General features: G+C 33.8%; 2 protein-coding genes across 3 annotated transcripts; both read right to left on the reverse strand.

Moving 5' to 3' along the window:
• Positions 1–722: 722 nt before the first annotated feature.
• Positions 723–5,315, reverse strand: LOC133861910 (acid beta-fructofuranosidase 1, vacuolar-like). The gene is made up of 7 exons (XM_062297734.1): positions 4,791–5,315; positions 4,495–4,503; positions 2,260–3,116; positions 1,920–2,081; positions 1,607–1,830; positions 1,201–1,288; positions 723–1,106 (listed from the first exon to the last, which is right to left on the reverse strand). Exons 1-7 carry the CDS (start codon positions 5,203–5,205, stop codon positions 900–902), a joined length of 1,962 nt encoding a protein of 653 aa, XP_062153718.1. The 5' UTR covers positions 5,206–5,315; the 3' UTR covers positions 723–899.
• Positions 5,316–16,020: 10,705 nt separating this feature from the next.
• Positions 16,021–22,115, reverse strand: LOC133861911 (trehalose-phosphate phosphatase A-like). Of its 2 annotated transcripts, none has more exons than XM_062297736.1 (13): positions 21,758–22,115; positions 19,048–19,094; positions 18,452–18,951; positions 18,192–18,332; positions 17,980–18,051; positions 17,721–17,846; positions 17,573–17,629; positions 17,371–17,472; positions 17,159–17,236; positions 16,966–17,035; positions 16,789–16,859; positions 16,614–16,706; positions 16,021–16,473 (listed from the first exon to the last, which is right to left on the reverse strand). In XM_062297736.1, the coding sequence occupies exons 3-13, from the start codon at positions 18,749–18,751 to the stop codon at positions 16,420–16,422; spliced, it is 1,164 nt and encodes a 387-aa protein (XP_062153720.1). In that variant the 5' UTR covers positions 18,752–18,951; positions 19,048–19,094; positions 21,758–22,115; the 3' UTR covers positions 16,021–16,419. The 2 variants fall into 2 exon arrangements, with proteins under 2 accessions (XP_062153720.1, XP_062153719.1); XM_062297735.1 differs by having other exon boundaries at positions 18,452–18,958.
• Between the last annotated feature and the right edge of the window lie 409 nt (positions 22,116–22,524).

Here is a 22,524-nt window from a genome sequence, read left to right on the forward strand (position 1 = left end):
CCAACTTATAGAGATCATAGTTCTAATGCGAACGATGGGCTTTCCAGATGGGCTGATTTATGATTTGTGGCTGGGATCCCAGTTTTGGCCCAAGCAATGGACATCAAAAGTGAAAGAAGAAAAATGGACACCCGGGTTGTACTTGATCTGCTCGGCTTGGCCCAAATTGAAACTTTACTGATGCCACTGCATGTGGCTCGAGCAGGACATTCAATGTAAATGTAGTAATTCGTGTTTGCATATCGGGTTCGAGTCGTGTCGAAAAATAAATATAAGATTATATAGGTTAATCATAATCCAACTCATTTAATTAAACAGGTCAAATCCCTCAATCCTAATCCTCTAATTTCATGTTGAGTTCACACGTCGTATAAATTTTTTTTTAATCCTTACATGATGTGTCGGGCTCAAATTATGTCGAAGTATGGATATAAGATTATATAGGTCAACCTAACAGGACTTATTTAATTAAAAGGGTTAGATCCCTCAATCATTTCTCGTTAATTTTGTGTTGAAAATCCTAGTTCAATCAGCCAGACGTGCAAGTATAGTATTTGAATTGGAGCATGTTTAGTGCAATGATTATCGGCAAGATGAAAGTGAAGTTGATTTATGTGGTTGAATTTATTGTTGCGATTTATTAGGATATTAATTAAATGATTTGGTTTAGTACTTTGCTGTTTAAGCTTAAGCTTTTTAAGATAATTGAAAAGTGATCAAAATGAAGCAAGGGCAGGGTGTAACATTTTCAAAATCATTATTTGGATCAAATCCAAAACATATCCTGTGAGGGCATGACTAGGTAGTTGCCTACAAACCGAACGACTCGAATCCAACCAAAAATGAAATAATACTAATTAAGACACATTTGGATGCCACTCGGGAATATTGCTAGGAATTCATGACTGCAGCTGGTCCAAAGGGAAAGGGTGAATAAAAGCAGAATTGAGCTCCCATATCTTGAGCGTGGCCTTCACGTTCACCCCAGTTGCGTTGTTGAACAGAAACAACCGTGCTGATCCGTAAATGGCTTCTGTCGGATAAACCCGTGATGTGATCACCGTCCTCCCTCCTTGAGCAAAGCTCTCCACAATTGAATGGTCAACCTGATATATCATTTAGCTCCTTAATTTAGAACATAGTACAAATTAAAACAACTGATCAGCTTTGAGATTATCAGAAACATTCTGATTAACTTACCAATACTCTCATAGAATGTTTTTCATCATCAAGCACAGGAACTTCGCTTCCATAAACTTGGTTAAATACATCAGTAGCCTTTGTTGACCTACATTAACCAACATCGATCTCAGATGACGAAAAAAAAACCAAGCATTTCAAGCTAGAAATTACGAAGCATGTCAGCAAGAGACAGCAAAGAAACCAACCCAACTCCAAGGGGTTGGCACTTGGCTCAGTTAGTAGAGGCATGGGACTTTGAGTGTTCGTTATGGTCTCAAGCTCGAAACTCATTGAGTGCAAATTACCTCTTAGGGCCAGTCCTCCAAGCAAAGCCCACGACTCAGCTAGTCGGGTACACGAACTGACCTTGACTTGGAGGGTTTTCGAAAAAAAAAAAAAAAACCAGCAAAGAAACCAAGCATACCTTCTTTCATCTGCACAAAAGTAAGTCTTGAGACCACCACCACTTGAATTGGCAAGGCGGAAATAAACAGGGGTTAGTTCAGAGAGCGTTTGGTCAGCAATAACCAAGAGCCCGAATGGTCCCAAACTGCTTCTCTGGACGGCACCGCCACTACAGCCTCCATCAGTTTCATTAGTCTCCTCCGATCCAAACGATTCTATTTCAAAATCGGCGTATATGTCTAACTGTCAACATTTTCAGAACAATGCCGGTAAGCACAAAGTAACAAGGATCATGTGTGGAAGTAGAACATTCAGATTAAAGGTAGACAAACCTGTGTCGCTGTTCCAATGTTTAGCTCCACAACTGATCCGGGTTCGACCAACACACCGTCAAAGTCCGTGCTGTTCAGTCTCAAGCTCTCTACCTCTTCCACCGGCCATTGAATTAGATTGGTACCGGTCTTGTTGTCAAACAATACAGTCCTCGGAATGGTCTGTACAATGCATCAAGAAGTTGTGTTTGTATTTTAATTACTCTTGCCTCTCTATTAATAACTAAATAAATTCACTTATATATAAAAAAAAAAAAAAAAAAAAAAAAAAAAATAATAATAATAATAAAAATTACTATTTGCCATTTAGAATAGGCCAGCAATAGAAGAAGAATTATACCTGGAGAGACGCCCAACCCTTTTCCAAATCATCAGTTTCGGTATCAGTTTCATTAATCCAACCCCACAGGATCCGCCTCTCCTTCTCCGGGTCATAAAATGTCTTTGATGCATAGTACCTTCCATAGTCATACCGCAACCCGATACCCACATCCTCAGCCGGGTTATCGGGTACCCATGTATCATTCTCTGAAAAATAGGTTCCAAGTGCATAATAATCTAGCTTTGTATCATCCAAACTCGCCTTTAATACATACTTAAGTCCCGGGCCATTCGCAGACGTATCCAAACCCCTGGACCCATTAATTGAAACCGGATAAAAGTCCACGCATTCCCACATACCCGTTCCAGGAACCGCATGCAAGACGTGATCCAGTAGCTCATATGTGGTAAAGTTTGTGGTTGTGTATACTAGTGAAATACCTGTTGTATTTACTTTGGACCCAATTGTGACCCGCCACTTTCCATCGGGTCCAAGCCATCCGGTAGTTGGGTCGCGGAATTTATCATCGGCAATTCCAGGTGGGGGGACCAAGACCGGGTTACCCGAGTACTTGACCCAATCCAAGAGGAGGGGATCAGATAGGTTGGCAGGGTAGGCAAGATTTTGAACCTGCACGGAATTATCTGTGTCCCCTGTATAGAGCATTACGATCTGGCCATCTGGAAGCAGGGTCGCGGACCCGGTCCACACGCCGTTCAAATCATACCACCTATCAGGGACCATCGCAATTGGGAGATAAAGCCAGTGGATCAGGTCCACTGATACGGCATGACCCCACGTGATGTTACCCCACACGGCCGAATCCGGGTTGTATTGGTAGAAGAGATGGTACCATCCCTTGTGATACAATGGACCTGCACGCACACAACATTATCCCCTTTTCATGTTAATAAATTAATTGCCTCCTCAATCCTCATGGAGTCATGGTGAACTCTACTTAAATCAAAGAGTATAAGACCTATTGTTTATATTCTATCCGTTATCAATTCAATTTTAGTTCATCAAATCTGTGTCAAAATCAACAAAATATATATAGAGAGTGACACCCAAGATGATTAACCCTTAATATTTTTTTTTCTATTTTTTATTTTAAGGTTTTAAGTTTATACCAGTATCATGTAACAAAAACAATTTCTAAAATGAACAAGAGAGTATCAAATTCTTTATATGGTGTAGAAGTATTTTAGTCTAAAAAATTTTGAAATGACAAAAGTACTTTTAAATTATAAATAACTGAATACTCTCCGGATCATTTGAACCGAAGAAGATCTATTCCCCAATATATATAATTGGGGCAACAATTTTTGTTAAATTGAATTAATTGTATATTTTTTGAGCCAGAATTTAAATCTATGTGGATAAAGGTTCAGCAATTTCGTTACCGGAATTGTCTAGCAATGAAGCAATTAAATATGACATAATTTTTATAAAATTCATCTGTCCAATCAGATTTCGACAGGGAGTTCGAACAACAAATTGTCTAAGACCAGAACAAGAATTGACTGTACGAAATCTATCACGCGGTTCGTGCTAATTGTTGTAATGCTACGTGGCCTAGTATGATTAGATAGTAGAACTTAGGGGACCAATCAAACCAAAGGAGAGGCAATCCACGTGAATTCACCGCCGCATCCTGAGCCAGCGAAGCTGTGATTTCACTCTTGTCGATTTGGATTTTGGTATTCGGACAAGGGTATATAGGTGGACCCTCACAACAAGCCAATGGACAACGAATCCTGCCAGGTAGGCCTGCAGTTCTGATTGGTCCAGAATCGATCTTGTTTGGTCCAAAATAATGAAAGACCATATGGCATGGGTGGCAAACTTTGCATCCATAGCATTTTATCAACTGATCAAGTAATCTAAGCCGTCGATTGTGTTGTACTCCTTTTGGGTTTCATGGGAGCCATTCAAGCTAATTTATGTTATCAACTGTTAGTGGATTAGAACTTGCCACGGCAGTCAACAGACGCATGCACTTGGAACTAACTTCATCAAAACCAACTGTACTTATTTTTAAAAATAAAAATAAAAAATTCAAAACCAACTACAATAATAATTTCAAACTTAGAGGATCACGACATCTTTTAATTTATCAATTAAGAAATAGAAAATTTTCTTTGCAAATAAATAAATGACTTGATGTAGCTTTTAATCTTTAATTAGGGCTGATATAATTAATTTGCCAAATAAGGAAAGAAAAACATTTAAAGTGCTTTTGTATGGGCTTACCATCAGGATCTGAAGAAGAAACAACCAGAATCACGCCCACCAAACAGCAAAGCAAAATGCATGACAATAGAAAACAAGATCAGTATCACAAAAAACAAAAGTATGGTAGCTATATAGTGAAAAAAATAAAGATTAATCATTAAAAAACTAACTAGGAAAGTTAATCATAAAGCTAAATCTAACCTACCCATCAAAAGAAAAGAGTGGCTGGAAAAATAAATGAAATAATTTAATGCACGTTCTTTGATGTTAACTTGGAACTTTTGTTAAGAAAGTAAAAGAATCGTTGTACCTACCATTCATCCAATTTTTTTCAGGTTGAAAATGGTAGGCAGTTCGTTGCCAGGAAAACATAGCATTTGTCCAGTTGTACGAAACTTCATGACCGGAAAAGGACGGGTTGGATTTAGCTGACACCCCTTGCGCCACCCCTCTTGGCACCGGACTCGAAATGTCGGAAAACGACTTGGTTTTTGACGTCGAAGGTTGCCGGCCTCTTTCTGCTGCGTCTAAGGGTTGTTGGCTTTGGCTAATGATCAATGCGACCAATGACACGAGAAAAACGACCGACGCAAGGATCACAATGAATCCCCTTAAGGGTCGCCGGGGACTGATTACTGGAGAGGAGTTGCCGTCAGGCAGGACAGTGTAATGGGCATCCCCAAGATCAGAGGTACTGGTGGTTCTATGGGAAGGCAGGTTGGTGTCCATTTTCTGCGAATGTGGGTGTTTCAAGGCCCTAGTGGTAGGAAATGAAATGGGGCTTTAAATAGAGAGAGAGAGAGAGAGATGGTTTACAGAAATGGTGTGTCTGGCGTCTGCAGAAAGACATTTGCGTGGTAGATCTTAATTACTTGGGGAGGGGCAATTTGGAGAATTAGGCATGGTGGTAATTAAATGGGTCATGAACCTTTTTTTATTTTTTCCTATCTTTTATTTTATTTTTTTTATTTTCCAGTCCAAAGGACTCGAGTAGATTGATGGGTAAATGTGTGCGTGGATTGGTAGTTGTCCGATTTGGTTGGAGAGAGAGAGAGAGAGATCATGTGGGTGCACAACTGTGAATTGCGGGAACAAAAAGAAGTTAATGGTCGGTTTGGCCGGTTTAATTATAGGAACAAGAGTAGTTAGTAGTTAGTACTAGCTAGTTGGGATCCAATTATATATCAAATTATTATTTTTTAATCACACTTTTTTGTTTAATTAATTGTGAATCTTGAGCTTTAAATAACGATTTAGAATCAAGCTTAATTTATCATCCACCCGGGTTGAAGAAGTTAAAATTTGAACGAATTAACTTGAAAAGTCCAACGGTAATATTTATTGTTTTATTTGGGTTTCAAAGGTTCTTAATTAGCTCCTACCTTCTAGTCAAAATATGATCGAGAACAATTAGTCAAAATCAAAATAATTGTTTTACGTTGGTCCAATTAATGGTACGCAAGCAAGAACAAAAAACATTATTATATTTATATATCATTCAAACTTATAAATGTCAAAATAATTGACAAAGAATTATTATATCTTATTATAATTAAAGGAACTATTCAGTAGCTAAAGATCGACCAAAATTTACTTTATATTACCCTTTAAAAATTGATAATTGTAAAACTCTACCTATTTAGATATAAAAATCTAAATATAAATTTGGTAACAAGACATGTTGAGGACTAATTTGGTTTTTTTAATCTATTTTGATTTTACGCTTTTTTGTAAAATTGAGTTTCGTACGTAAAGTATTTTAATTTGTAAAACGACATGATCGAGGAGGACGGACTAATTTGGTCACAAGGTTGAGTTTCGTACGTAAAGTCGATCTTTTTTGTAGCAATCCCTAGCAAAATTTTGTACGTGTTCTTCACTCATTAATTCATGAATCTGAACAAGTAATGCTAATCTTGGTGGGGTCGTTTCAATTAATAGAATTTTTTTTTTTCCAAGTATGTTGTAGAAAATTTCCGAACATTCTTGCTTGGCCGGATGTGATGATCAACAAGAACGACCAAGGCAAATTCTTGCAAGAACATAGGACACACAATTCTCGTCAACTGAGGAAGAGAATTTCGACATAATTACTATAACAAACCGCCATAATAGATTGTACAATAAGAGCTAGAGATCGAATCAAACAGGTTCAAGTACATATATATATATATATACATGAATATATAGAAAATATATGTAGACAGTTTTTTTATTTTTTTTTGTTAAAATTCTGTCCTTAAGTTTATCCTTGTGCAATTTGAGTACGTACGTTAGTGTATTATCATTATCATTAATCGTCACGAGTGATGAAACTATATGAATTCCAAAGAGATGGAGGCCAGGGGTTGTTGTTATATATATATATATATATATATATACAAAGCAGATTACTTCTCTCGGTAGTCTTCTTGTCTTGCATTTATTAGGGCCCGGACAAGCAGTCCATGTCTCAATAAATATCATCTGATCCATATCCATATCCATATCCACATACTTTCTCATCAATCAGGAAGCTAAGCACCAACTTTAGTGTACAGAAATGTCGAAAACCAATCATAGAACATTAGAAAATATGTACGAAATTTCGTAACAAGGGGTCACTTTCCTTAATTTCAGGAAGGTAAAGAAACAAATTAAATTTAACCTCTAGCTCTTCTTAATTATTACCTATTTATTTTTCTGAAAAAAAGATTTATATGCATGATAGAATATTAGATTCTAATTTCTAAGCCTATCTTAAACACGTACGGTTGGAAAAATTGAAATTATAGCATATCTACCAAAAGAGATAATAATTGAAAATATAAGATGAAGATAAAAAGGGAACAACCCTATATATCCCACTATCCAATTACTCAAAGTCTCAAAGATAGCTTCTGAGATAGTGATCGAGATTGACGCCTTGTTAGCTATTATTAAGATTGATAATTTTTTACATAATTCGCAAACTCGATACGAACTTAATACAAAATTAGAGGGTTAAGGTTGAGAGATTTGACTCGTTTAATTAAATGGGTCGGGTTACGGTTAATATATATAGTCTTATATTTATGCATCGACACAACCCGAACCTGATAATAACAACATGCAATATAATAACAGACAATTTATAACATGACCAGCAAACTCGACATGAACCTAAAACAAAATTAGAAGGTTAATTAGGGTTAATGGGTTTGACCTATTTAATTAAAGGAGTCGGGCTAGAATTGACCTAAATAGTCTTATACCTATGTCTCGATACAATCTAAACCCGACACGCAAACATGAATTGTCACCCATATATATCTACTACGTACAACTAAAAGATTGTTAGCTTATACTATGTATTGTACTTATGTATGTACCTTGTCTTAGTTAGGTTATTGGTATGTATATTTGTATTACTAACTTTTATATATATATATATATAATATCAATGTGATTCAATATTTAATTCTAATAGTCCATTTGAGTGTTAAATTTTTGAAATCAGAATTGAATTCTTATTCTATTTGCGAATTTCGAGATTTGACTTTTAAAAAAAGTTAAATAAAATATAATTTGTTTAGAAAAAATTAAATAAAATATAATTTATTTTTTGAAAAATAGAATCAAAATTATATTCTATTTCCGAAATTCAGTTGCCATCGTAAGAAATAATTACTCCTGGCGCTCATGCAACGCGAGCATCGCAACCTTGAAAACCTATCAACTCCAACCCCGTATCGACATAGCAGGCACTCTTCTTCTTTTTTCTTTTTCTTAAGGAACCTTACGGGACTTGGATAAATACCTAAATCCCTATAGTACTTCAAATGCTTTTACGTAATATATAGTCAGAATTTTATCTAAAAGTTAAAAAAATAATAATAACAAAAAAAAACTAGCGAATTTTTTTATTGTTAATTACTGATAATATTACTGATTACTATCAAGTTGTCATGAAGAACCAGTTTTCGTAACAATGGCTTTGCTCGGTAAAGGAACGGGAATTGGTAATAGAAGTTAGAAGTGATAAATGTGATATAAAGTGAAAAATTTGTATAAAAAAGTGAAAAAAAATAAAATAAAATAAAATAATATTATATTATATTATATTATAGTAAATTTTTTTTTATTTAAATAATAATGAAAAATTATTGATGTAATATAAAGTTGAAATATTTTGTAGTTGATTGGTTTTATTTTATTTTATTTTATTTTATATAGATTAGTTGATTGGTTTTAGAATAAGCGAAGAGGGGAACAAAAATGTCAATCAAGGCCAACATTAAAAAAAAGAAAAAAAAAAAAGAAAAAGAGGATGAGATTGGTATATCTTTGTCTTTTCGTAATTATTGAGGAACTGTCTACAACGTACCATCTTTTTCATGAGCCCCGTGTGATTAAAATGTTCGTGATAATTGTGAACGCAGACTTTTTTTGTTTTTTAATATTTTTTTGTATCTGCGATTGACGCATCTTGAATTTTTTATTTTAACTAGGAAAAAAAAAGAGAGGATTAACAAAGATACGTTACATGCATATTATTTGTACATTATTTTTTTAAATTAATTATTAAATTTGTAGGACTTATATATGAATTTTTGTGAACCCTACAAATTTAATAGTTGATTAACTTGATTTAGAAAAATGATGTACAAAAGAAGTTAAAGTAATGTGCAAAAATCATTTCTCGACTGAAAATAGACAGAGCGCTTGTGAACAGGTTTGTCTTGGTAATTAAGTGCAGATCTTGATTGACGCTTTTATTAAATCAACAGAATTTGAACAAAAATTTAGGTTTATTTATTAAATCAATGAATGTATATATATAATCTAGTTGAGATAGACTTCAACTATAGTTAGATCACCGTATTTAACTATAACTAGGTGATAGTTTTCAAATGTAGTTAGGTCACAGTCTTCAACTGTGATAGTCTTCAAGTACTGTATAGTAGCTTAAATTATCACAATCTTCAACTGTGATAGTCTTCAGCTATATGTTAGCTTAAATTATTAAACTTATGATATACTCTAACACATATAAAATCAAGATTAGATTGTTTAAAATTTGAATTAATTTATTTAATTACTCAAATAATAAATCTTAAAAATAATTAAATAACTAAAAATTAGTATGAATTTACAAAAGAAAAAAAAAACTAGACATTTGCTTTATATATGGAATGAGAAGTTAATTAATTAAGTAGTTTGTGAATTAGCTTAAGTACGATCAAAAAACATAATGAAAAACTTGCTATGCTGGGAACAAGCTCAAAATAGAAGCTCGCTCGAACTTGAACATCCAATAATCACTTCATTTCGGCTTGTGCTTGTTCACATGTTGATATTACCCATAGACAGGGGCGGAGTTAGCCTTGGGCTAAGGTTTTTTTAAAAAATAAAAAATAAAAAATTTACTCCAAATTTTTTTATTTTTTTAGTTTTGCCCCCCCCCCCCACCAATTATTATTTTTTTTCAATTTTGCCCCTCCTCCCGAATCTCAAATGTTGGCTCTGCCCTGCCCATAGATATGAAACTCATCTAATGAATAGCCCGATATTACCAATTGTGGTTTGCATATTTTCTTGGTAGAATATTATGTTTGAACCATTCTCCTTTATGACTACAATTTATGATGAACCGGAACAATTACAAGATAATTACATTAATTAATTTATAAATAAATGATTATAAATCATCTTTTACACATTTTTTATACATTTCATTTTTAAATTCGGCCACCATTGGATTTATAGGATCCACATTGGATCGACTCAACCCATAAATCCAATAGTAAATTTAAAACTTAATTGTATGGATATGTGTAGGACATATATGTGTATAATTTCTCTAATTTATATCAATCACCTGGCATTATTGCTACTTTACTTATAAAACTTGTGTCGTAAATGCTATATATTATTTTTGAACTTAACTGAATCATACCATTGTACAAATGGGAATAAGATCATCTTCATTTTATGATCAGAATTTAAAGTTGATACATCTAATGATGTATAAGCCTAGGATCTCACGCATGGAGTCTCCCAGATCCTACAGCTTCACCTCCTTGCGGCACGATCTCGCTTCCATCCTTTGTATTCCCTGGCTAGCTTCACAATATGCTCCTTATCAGTTGTCAGGGCTCTCATAGCAGTTGTTAAGGGCCTAGGAATTAATCCAAAATCATTAGGACTCTTATATAGATACTAATTCGGTTAAAACCTTAACCTTAAGATCGTAACATTTCACACCATGTTTTTGAATTCGACATTCACAGCATTTTAGCAGCACACTTTATGAACACTGACCCGATAATAATCATTTATCTTTTAGCAAATCTACTCACCGATCTACGTAACTCATCATACATACTCAACAAATATGACATAGGCCTTTAGGGAAATGCTATTGATATTCAAAAACCATTTGAGGTGCCTGTGTTAATTAAATTTCCAAGAAAAAATAAAATTAAAAAAGTGTATAAAAGGAGTTTCCTATTATATTTTCTTACTCTCTTTTTTGGTCTAATTAAACAGGGTCTTGAACTAAAATAAGGAGAGCTATATATTAGAAATCATTCTACACTCCACTTCTTACTTCATGAGGGAAGAAAATGCCAAGAGATAGAGAGTACTTCAACTTGGTGCAGACACTTTTAATTAGTTCATAAATTAAAGTTGACTGAAGAAGTTGAATTTAAGGTAACATGATCTTGACTAAATAGTACTCTAAAGCAAAATAAGGTGTGATGCATGTGTCTTGATCTTGACTAAATCATTCTAAATTAATCGAGTATTCAATTGTGATTTAAAGCCAAAAAAGATGCTCGATTAGGATCCTTGGAAATCCTTGCAAAGCTCAAGGATTGGAAGGAATGGTAGGTGTAAAGGACGATTAATACTGTATAGATGTTGGGATCTTCAAACTGACTCTGTTTTTTTGTCAATAATTTGACAGATTTAAGGCATCCCCATCGCTTAGGAAAAAAAAAAAAACTGTGTTGATCCGTTGGTAAATTTATTATATTTTAAATGTCAAATTCTTCGATCCTTCTAAAGTCGGATCTAGCTTTTTTTAAATAATAATAATAATAATAAATTTTGAGCAGTCAAATTTAACTTTGAGTAGAAATAATATTTGGTCCCCCCACAACACAATTATTGACTTTTTTTTTTTATTAAAAAGAAAATCACGACACCATGTAAATAGGTTGAAATCTGATTTTATGGATTTTTTTTTTAAAAAAAAAAAATTCAATAATTATGTCTTTAAGTTACAAAATATCATATCTCAATGCATTACATGCTCCTTTTTTTTTTTTTTTTTTTTTTTTTTTTTTTTTTCCTTTTTAATTATTATTATTATTTCTATTATTTTATACGAGAGCCCCATGTGTAGTTGTGAACTACATATGGCCCAAGTGGATCGTGCTAGATCATACTAACACTATCGACTACATTTTGTGCACAACTTCATTTCCCAGTCACAGTTGGACCCAAAAAAAAAAAAATTTAAAAAAAAAAAAAAAAAAAAAGATTTGGCGAATGGGACACTCAACGGATTCTGAGATGTCTTGACTTTGTTTTTCATTATTTTCTCTCTTCTCATCATGTGTGCCATGAAGATCCTGAATGTTATATAAGTAACTGATTTTGTGATTCAAATTAACTCTTAAGTAGAATTTAATCTTAAAAGCTGGTTTGTAAGGAGAGGTATATAATAGGCTTATATAGACATGATTAAAACTGTACTTAAACCGTATAAAAACATTTAAGATCGTAATATAACTCGAACACATAGTTTCTAAATATATATCATACCAAATGCTACATATATTAAGTATAAGGGTGCGTTTGAAGTTGCGATTTTGTAGACAATAAGTGTGATTTAAAACCAAATCGCAAAACATAAATTGTTTAGGAACTGGGTTTTTAAAAAGTAGAATTTGAAAATGCAGAAAATCTGCTTTTTCAAATCGTAGATAAGATGGTTCATTTTTTAAAACTCAGAATTTTAAAGGCTACTTTGCGATTTTAAAAACTAAACTGCGATTTTACCAAACGCTTAACTGCGTTTTTAAAAATTACTTTTTCAAATCGTACATTTTAAAATTGTTATTTTAAATCACATTTTTTGAAAATTGCAAATTCAAACGGATCCTAAGCCGCTCTTAAAAGGTTTTTTTTTTTTTTAAATAAAAAATAAAAAATAAAAATTGTCGGTGAAAAGATAGTCCAAGACCGAGAATGAAGGAAATGGTTATGTTCATGAATACATGCACATGCCCTCTGACCATCACCTAGCCTGTATTGTTTGTCATACAGGTACATTGAGTGAATTAAATATTAATGTGCTTTTAAAAAAAGAAAAAAGAAAAAAAAGAAGACATTCGATCTGTACTAAAACGAGGACAATAACTGAAGGTGTCCTGTGTCTTCACTTACTACACCACGTGTATAATCTTGAAGAGTAGTTGCAATGGGCATCTAAAACCAAACCAAACCAAACAATTCTGACCTTGCAGATCTAGCTTTCAGCAGAACATGCTGTACGTCACTGTTTAATTTGGTTTTCATTTTCAATTTTGAGTGAATTTGTACCTTCCGTTGAGGTTAAAACATGTTTAATTATTTGCTTCAACGCTGAGGCAGGCATGAAGTGAGAGAAGAGAGAGGAAGGAGGTAGATGGAGCAAGCAAGAAGTCTTATTTGTTGATGCATGTCCAAAATTCGTCAGTGAAACTATTACAAAGGTGCCTACCAAAACCCCACTAAACAAACACAAATTTAATTAGGTGCACCAAAGAGCCTGACATGACACACTCTGCCTTGTGATATGATGAGCTAATGAATTGACCTCATTCGATCTCCCCGGCCCACTCTTTGGATGTTTTCATTTTTTTTTTTTTTCTTTCTTTTCCTTGGATGTATGGTTTAGTGGGGCAACATTCTACGTGGACTATGGTGGACTATTAGAGTGAAATTCATGATATGGTCCCCATAGTTATGGCATACGCATGATATGGTCCCATTCTATATTTATTTATTTATTTATATCCCGATTTGAACTCAAAAATAGGATTTGAGTATGGGTTTCAAATGAGGTGCAGGGACATATATATTGATTTTAATGACAAATTAGAGTCCTATTACTATGTCCGTTTGAAATAATCACCTATTAATAGTCTAATTTGTCCTCCATAAAGGGGATATTATTCAAATAGGTATACGAAGATCGTGGAGTGCAGCCGTGCATGATGCAGGAGATGTAACAAGCCATCATTGGCCTTGGGATTGGTCCAAGGGTAGATTTTGTACTACCCCGTCAACAAAGTAAAATACTTGAAAAATAAAAGTGTGATTTATGGCATTATTCTCTACAAAGAAAACAAAGTATAATGAATATAGTTTAAGCATAGTCCTTATATCCTACCAATGGATATTGCACTCAAGAATTGAACCCCGTGACTTGCATGTCTTCGGGTGTTTAACTTATTCAAAACTACTAACTAGGTTACATCCTGTTCTTGCTTTGTTGCAATCACATCATTAAACCATATGGTGCATCCTCTTTAATTTGGTAATTAAAATGGCTACTATTGTATTTGATACGTGAAGTACACATTTAATATATTCACAAATTACATGTAAATTTGTTATAGGGTTAAATGTAATTATGGTATCCGTGCTTTAGACCATTATCAAATAGTCATTCTTGGTGGTTCAGAAATTACCACACATCGTGGGTACCTAGAGTCACTTTAGTCCTTAATGTTCATGTTTTGTCAAAAACACATAAGAGCCTGCTACCTCAGTGCCTCTCAGCGTCTGCAATGTGCCTCCCTATTATGTCATTTTACCAAGTACTAAAAAAATAAAATAAAACCCTCCTATTTGACCCATTGTGGGGGAGATCCCACCCTCGAGGTGGGTTCTCCGCCATCCACCGAGGGTGGAATCTCTATTGGGTTTTTTAAAAAAAAATTTACTTTTTTATTTTTAAAATAATGTTGATAAAGTATAATAGTGTGGTGAATGAGACATTTGTCGAATTTTAAGAGGTCTTGACATGACATTCTGTTCCGTTAAGTTTTTAGATGAAACATGATCAGATGGACTAACTCTGATAATAAGACAACATCAAGCTCAATGTGTGATAAGTTTTAAAACCGGTAATGATCTAAAGCCTAAGTTAATTCCAAAATAGCATTTAATCCTTTTGTTATAAACTTATAAACATCAGTTGAATTATATTTGTTTTTTTTCCTTATTTTCTCATCATCACTCCCGTCATGAAGATCCTGAAGATTAAATAAAGTTGCAGATCTTTGATATGTGGGGATTCATTCCTTAGCCTACCCAAATATATATTATTGGTGAAAAGATAGACGTCCATGGCCGAGAATATAGGAAAATGGTTATGTTCATGAATACAGACACATCACACATGCCTTCTTACCATACCCATCCCCATCACCATCACCCGTCTTCCTTGTCATACACAAGGAAATCATTGAGCAAACTAATATCAATGTACTAACAATAAATAAATTAATTAAACAAAAAAAATTAAAAAATTAAAAAATTCTGTACAATGACAATAATTGAAGGTGTCCTCCTGTTCTTCACTTTCTACACCACGTGTGTACTCTTGAATGTTTGTTGCAATGGCCAGCTAAAAACCAATCCATTTGGTGTCCTGTTTTTTTTTTTTTTTTTTTTTACACCAAAAAATAAAATAAAATAAAAACCAATTGTCTCAGAAGTATCCAATTAAGGAAGGTGATGTGAAAACTTTTGACTCGTACCAGAAAAACGTACGATGTTATTATGGGCCAAGTAATCTGGACTGGGGGTTGGTTTGTTTTGGACATATCTAATTTGTAACCTGTGTACGTAATGCATAGATTCTCAAAATGTTTTTATAAAACCATGTTTTTATTATTATAAAAAAAAAAATAGACTTATTATCTAATAAAGAATTATAACAAAATGAAAAATGTTGTTTTTCATACATGATCAAGAAAAAATTAAAGAAAACTCTAATAAGATTAAGATATTTGTTCCTAACACATGATAGAAGCCCTGCGCTCCCCTGACAAAACAAATAAAAATAATACCATTTAAAACTTTTGTGATGACTTTGATTGAAAAAAGGAAATAAATAATACCATTCAATATACAAGTTTTAGGTGGCTTTGAATTTGATTGATAAAACTGGCTCTAAATGTGGGATAATTAAGGTGAGAATTACTTATCTTTAAGATTCTGCTTGTTTCAACGTCAAATGTTTTTCGTTAGAAACTATTTCTAATATCATAAAAGAGATGATTGTCAGAGATTGGTAGTGGTCAGCAATAGTCTGACAAACTCAAAAAGTGATTACTATTTTCAAAAAGGTAAACCAGTAATTTACAAAAGCTTCTCGGGTTAAACCGAAAATGTTTTCATTTTAACTATTATTTTCCATCGCACCAAAAACCGAAAATACGGAAAATATTTTCTAGAATGTCTACAATATGTTTGGTCACCAATGATCTAGATAGCAAAAGGGATCTTGTAGGCTTGATATTAATAACCAAGATAATCTTATAAACATGGAAATATTTATAATTAAAAGAATTAACAAATGATTAAGCATTCTTTACATACTCCGAAAGGAGATGTTCTGACCAAAACTGAAGGGAAATGGGGAGGGGGAGTAATGAATTAGTCGTAGACTCATAGATGAGGGCATCCTCAGAGCAGGCTGAAAGATAATTCCTTAATGCCAATCAATAATGGCGGAGACAATTGGAGCTAAGAATATACATTCATCACATGAAGCTTTGAGTAGACGCAACTATGGACCAACAACACTGCTGTCTGTAATACGTCTTCCATGAAAACTATGCTCCAAAACCAAAAAAACATGTAGGCTGTCTTTATTGTATATGTATGTCAGGTATTTCCTATTCTTTTTATATTCATTTATAGAGCACTTGACTCTTTCCATGTCACCAATGAATTGAGGAATTCCATGACCTGCATACCAGATTAAACCCATCTGAATTTCCAAGTAAAATTAACAATAAATATTTCCACCACACCCAAAGATTTTGTTTCTTTGATATACGATGGATGTTAAGACTTTCATTGCTTCAGAAAAAGAAGAACTTGTGTACCTCTGATGGGTCCCTTACAGAGTAAACTGCATTGCTTTCCTTGGGCACAGAAGATACTAAGATGCCAAAACCTTGATGTCCGTCTCTCACAACCTATTACATGTTCAATTTTATTCATCAGATCATTCAGAAACTCAGTTGATTACTAAATTTATAATAAGTTATAAGATATTACCTTAAATGCATCTTCGTCTGTCCGGTCATCTCCAACATAGATCGGAAGCACATCGTCACAGTTACTCAACCCTAAAGCAAATTTTTTCAGAGTTAGATGGAGTGGATGAGAATTAAAGATTTGTAAAAAAGTATTAACCAATAGATAGAATTCATATCCATATCCAAAATAACTAACCAAGTGATTTCAGTAAAAATGTGACAGCTTTCCCCTTATTCCATTCGATCACGGGGCGGACCTCTAAAACCTAAAAAAAAAAAAAAGGTAAGTTGAATACAAATTAAAGGAATAACTCCACATAGTATAGCAGAAAATATTCAATAAAAAATAAAGAATATTGCTCGGGTAGGATGTTGGCTCTGAAGAATACCTTGCGGCCATGAGTCAATCGCAAATGTGGGTAGTCTTTCAGTACATCGTGGACAAGTTGTGCTACTGTATTCCAAAGCTGGAGATATAAATTCAAATCAAGAGCCAAGAAAAGAGTAAATAAGTACAAAAGCCCTTTTTTCTGATTAGATGAACAATACAAGTAACTGAACAATATATATCCAACCTTGGCTGCTAAGTAAAAAGCCATACCTTCTCATCTACGTTACGGTAATGTACAGAGACACAGAACTTATTATCCTCAACTTTTACTCCTTTAACATCTTTGGTACGTTCAATAAGGGATCTAAGAACCTGCCCAAACATGAAAAAGTTAGAACGCTATGACAGTGAAAGATTGGAACTTGTTTTCTACCACTCCTACTATACAATTGCAGACAGGACACTTACACACCTCATTGATCATAGGTAAAAATTCAGCAGCGGGCTGGAACAAACTAACTTCCTTGCCCTATAATCACAAAGGGATGAAAAATTATTTAAATATATACATTTATGAGAGAGAAAGAGATGTCACATAAAGAAATTTATTAGCCCATTACCTGCTCATCCGTTGATCTAACACAATTTGTGTGGTCATCGGAAATAGATTGTCTGACAGGGCCCATGATGTCCATCCCATGACTACCCGCATAATGGAGTTCTGTAAGTCCAACAAACTTATATACCTGAATGAATAGGAGTGTAGGACAAGCAATTGCCCAAAATCAATGACAACTAATTTTTGAATGCAAATAAACAAATAATTCCTAAGGAAGTTGTTATTAGGATAAACTATTCAAAAAGAAACCAACCAATTACCTTGTCCCGGCTTCTCCCACTAATTATTGCTGTTGGGAAGTATTTTGCTACCTTTTTTACAACAGCACGCATCTACAAAGGTTACAGAACCAGAATGACCAAAAAGAATGAAAGAAAAAATGTTACTTTAATTTTTTTTTTTTTTAAAAAAAACATGTTGAAAATGAGAAGAAAAAAAAAAAGAAAAGAAAAGAAAAAAAGAACCCTCTTACAGCATCAGACATGAAGGCACAGTCAGGATTATCTACAATTGGTGAAAGAGTCCCATCATAGTCCAAAAACAATGCTATTCTCTTTCCCTTGGCATGGTTGTTAATTTTCTCAAAAGATGCAATTGCTGATGGATACTTCGCCTGGGAAATTAAAAAAGAAAGGTGCAGAGAACTGCATAAACAACTCATCCAGAAATTCTTGAAAGGAATGAACCAAAAGAAAAAAATAAAAAATAAATAACCACAGGAAGCAAAAATACCATCCAGGCATTGTATGCAACATCAGCATCAGAATCAGATGATGCATACTCATTGCCGGCACCCTTGGTTATCTTCCTAGGAGGAGGAGATGAAGATTTCATGGCATCCAGCCAACTGCTTGAGCGAACATCACCAAGTATTCCAGTCTTCTTCCTAGGGATTGTCAGGAAAAGGCTTGGAGGGAAAGCTGCTCGTGGAGATGGATAAGGCAACAGACTGGAATGTACGCCTAGTATTGACTTGTTCATGGGTGCAGGATCAGTAAGAACAGGGGAAGTATGATTTGGCTTAAGGTCCATCGGATCCAGACTTGTAGCACAACTTATAATTCGAAAGCTATGTAAATGTTTTCAGCAGAGTAATCAAAACAGACGCAAGGCAACAGATCAATCTCAGATATCTTCTTCACCCAACCCTTTTATCAATAAAAAACAAAACCACCTCTTAAGTGCCTTCTTGTCACTAATACTTGGCAAGCAGTCCATCAAACGCAGGGCTCCTGAAATCTAAATGATCATAAAAATGAGTAAATTAAAGAACAATTGCATATGCAATCTCAGATTGCTTAAACAGAGTAAAAATAAACCTCCCGCACCTTATCATGTCCCTGGCAATCATGTGATTGAGGCGATAGACTATTATCTGCAAAAAAGGTTCGAGATAAATAAAAATGACTTAGCATCAGGAAAAATCCACATCCTCTTATGTGTTGACAGAACAGCTAAGAATTGTGGTGTTAATGGAAAAAAAGAGCTTATAGACATTGATGCCACACTGCATTAATTGTACCTACATAAAAAAATAAATAGATGCCTTACCTAACACTTACCAGAAATCAATTCATCAAGAAAAGTTAAGAGATGGACCAGAAAAAGGAAATTATTTAATAGTAACTGGTGTTGCCAATGCATAATCATAGTAAGGATCCCAAAGATTTAAAGGAAATCAAGATATGCAAATGAGATCATCTATCTAAAACATAACTATATCAAAATTTGAACTAAAGAAAGCCAAAAACAACTCAGGATTTCTACGCTTACCTTGTGCAATAATGTCTAAACATGCATTAATTTGGTAGTGAAGAAAGAAGAGAAGTATGTAATGGGTTGATAATTGTTGTATCTATAATTGCTATATCATATATATTCAACCCCTTTATGTGACCTCTCACATTCTATCCTTACTTTCACCGTTCCCTCTTCTTCCAATCAAGTGAAGGTAACACTGGAGAAAAGTGATTCTGTATAAGGTTTTTTTTTTTTTTTTTTTTAAAAGGTCCTCTGTTTTTTAAAGTGGTTTAAAAGGGGAAATTTTTAGTGGCAAATAGAATTAGTAAATAAAAATAAATCGCAACTGTGTGGTCATCTTCAGTAATGATATTTCACTACAAAATAATGGCACTGGTTTTCAGTTTTTCTTTCAAATTTCCCAGATTCAAATATTATTCTGATGAAATCATTCCAACCCCAACCCTGGGTCGAATATTATGACAATTACCAAGCAACAAATAGTAGTTACCTAAAGCTAAAAACTAGCACTTGACTGTTTACATAAGTTTTAAATGAATTAAGGTTCAAAACAAAGCACTGTTTCAAACTGTGAATATGTTATACACCAATGGTCAATAGGTTGGAAACTGCTTCGTTGAACACTAAGATGATGATAGCAGTGTTGATAACAGTCCCAATAAAAAGTATATTTGCTCGGATGTAGACCTTACTAAAATGATTTAGACAAATAATAAAGCCGAGCAAACTTCATCAGCATGCATCATATAGGTTTCAAAAGTAGTAATACTTCGATTGTCACAATCACAATTTATTTCAAACTCAATTTGCAGAAACTCAAAAGTTAATGGCCCAGTTTCTTGGTAATATCATAAACAATTTCAAAGCTATAGAGGAAAGGAAGTTAAACATGAAAAAATATATAAAACGTAGTAAGCAAAGAGGGCTGAACATGCATATCTTTCACTGTGGAGAAAAGAGATGTTGGAAAGCCAAAACTATAAATAATCGATGTTATACAGAAATAAAACATGAAATACAAGTTGATACTACAAAATTTACGATTGTCAATATATAGCAAATAGAATCTAAATAGTCTGCTCTGAAAGAAATTAACCAGTCCATGGAACAAATTTGGTAAAAAAGAAAAATATGGGCTATAAGTGGTTGTGTACAATAAAAGGCTCTTCTACCCCACATTGTGGAGAGGAAACAATGCCATATGCAAACCACATATTATGGGCCTACAATGAAGCATGGGAATCATTAAACATTTGGACCCTGCAGATAAAGATTCTGCAGTGACATAAACCAACATATATATATATATATATAGAGATGCCAAAAGAATTTTTTTTTTTTTAAAAAAAAAAAAAAATATCAGAAATCACCATCCTTTTGTTGCTATCCCCCCACCCATATTCACTGTGAGCACCAAAAATTTCCAAAAATTCAAAATACATAGAATTTTTCCAACCATGTGCTGGATAATTCAGCATATATTTAGGGTGAAGATTTCCCCATGGAAAAGTACTACGTCAAAAAAAAAAAAAAAGACTCAGGATTTGTTTCTTTTCTTTTTTTTTTCTTCGCCTTTTTTTCTCTCTCTTATTTTATTTATTTTTTTTTTTTTCTGGCTTAGAATTGTTTAACGCGATTTCGACTTGAAAAATCCATCCATTGAGGAACAGTGGTTGCAAAAAAGTTGAATGAAAAATCAAAGATCAAAACAAAGACACATATCACATCAACTTAGTCAAAAACAGCTACAAAAAGGCTGACAAATTAGAATCAATGTCGACAGAATCGGAGCCGCGGTTCGGAAAAAAACTGGAGTAACCAACCATTCAACAAGTCGGCTAATGAAGAATAAGACCCATATATATACACATACAATTATACCAGTGTGTATATATATATATATATATATATATATATATAGAGAGAGAGAGAGAGAGAGAGAGAGAGAGAGAGAGCTATCGCCTATCGCTCATAACAACGATTTCAAAAGAAAAAGGAAACCCAAAATAAAAGTAAGGATGGGCCTAATTCAAACTTGAATTCTGTACAATCCAAATACTAACAACGCTCTGAGCATATAAAAATTGTTGATCAATAATAATAATAATTAGCTGTGAAAATCGAAGAAAATAATTTATAAGGTAACAAACCCATATAATCGAACTCTATCGCGCAGACGATTTAAAAGACAACATTTTACCAAATAGCACCATTTAAATAAATACAAAGAAAAAAATAAAAGAAAAGAAAAAGAAAAAAAGCGAACCATAAACGTACCTCAGTGGAAGCACCAACCAAGAACCAGGAAAGCTCCAACCAAGAACAAAAGAACGTGAACCGAATCTTTGAAAAATGCAGGTCGTATAATTGATAGACCTTCAGAAACAAAACCCCTATCAATATAACAACGACAACAATATGAACGAAACACGAAATGCTCCGTGGTCAAACCAACGAACTCAAGCTCTTGGTTTTGAAAATTCAGCCTTCTTGCATGAGGACTTTTCTCGGGAGCCAAACAGGAAGAAAATAGGCAATATAAAATGGAAGAGAATCAGCAGACGAAGGAAAGAGTGGAAGAAGAGAATCAAGCGCAAAATCGATGCCAAAAGCAATGAAAGAAAAGAAAAATAACCGTAGACTTGGACTGGAGTATTTATAGAGGTTTTTCGGCTCTCGCCAAACGTAGTTCCTAAGAAGGTCACACCCGTTCTATTGGGAAACACGCGCCCTTCCTACGCTTTTTCCAGGCGCATTTTATCACACGCTCGTTTTTGCACGGGTGGGGGGATTTTGCGCTTTTGGGTATAAATCAGTAAATTATTATTGTCGAATTAAAATATTTCCAATTCTATTATTCCAAAATATTTGTTATTTGATATTTAATGGATTAAAATAAATTCCAAAAAGACAAATAAAATATTCCTCCCATAAACTACCACTCTTATTTCACTTATTAAGGATGTGTTTGGGATTGCGATTTCGTAGACAATAAATGCGATTTTAAACCAAATCGCAGAACATAATTCGTTTGGAAACTAGGT

This window comes from Alnus glutinosa, chromosome 2 (genome assembly GCF_958979055.1).
Source record: "Alnus glutinosa chromosome 2, dhAlnGlut1.1, whole genome shotgun sequence".
Taxonomy (NCBI): Eukaryota; Viridiplantae; Streptophyta; class Magnoliopsida; order Fagales; family Betulaceae; genus Alnus; species Alnus glutinosa.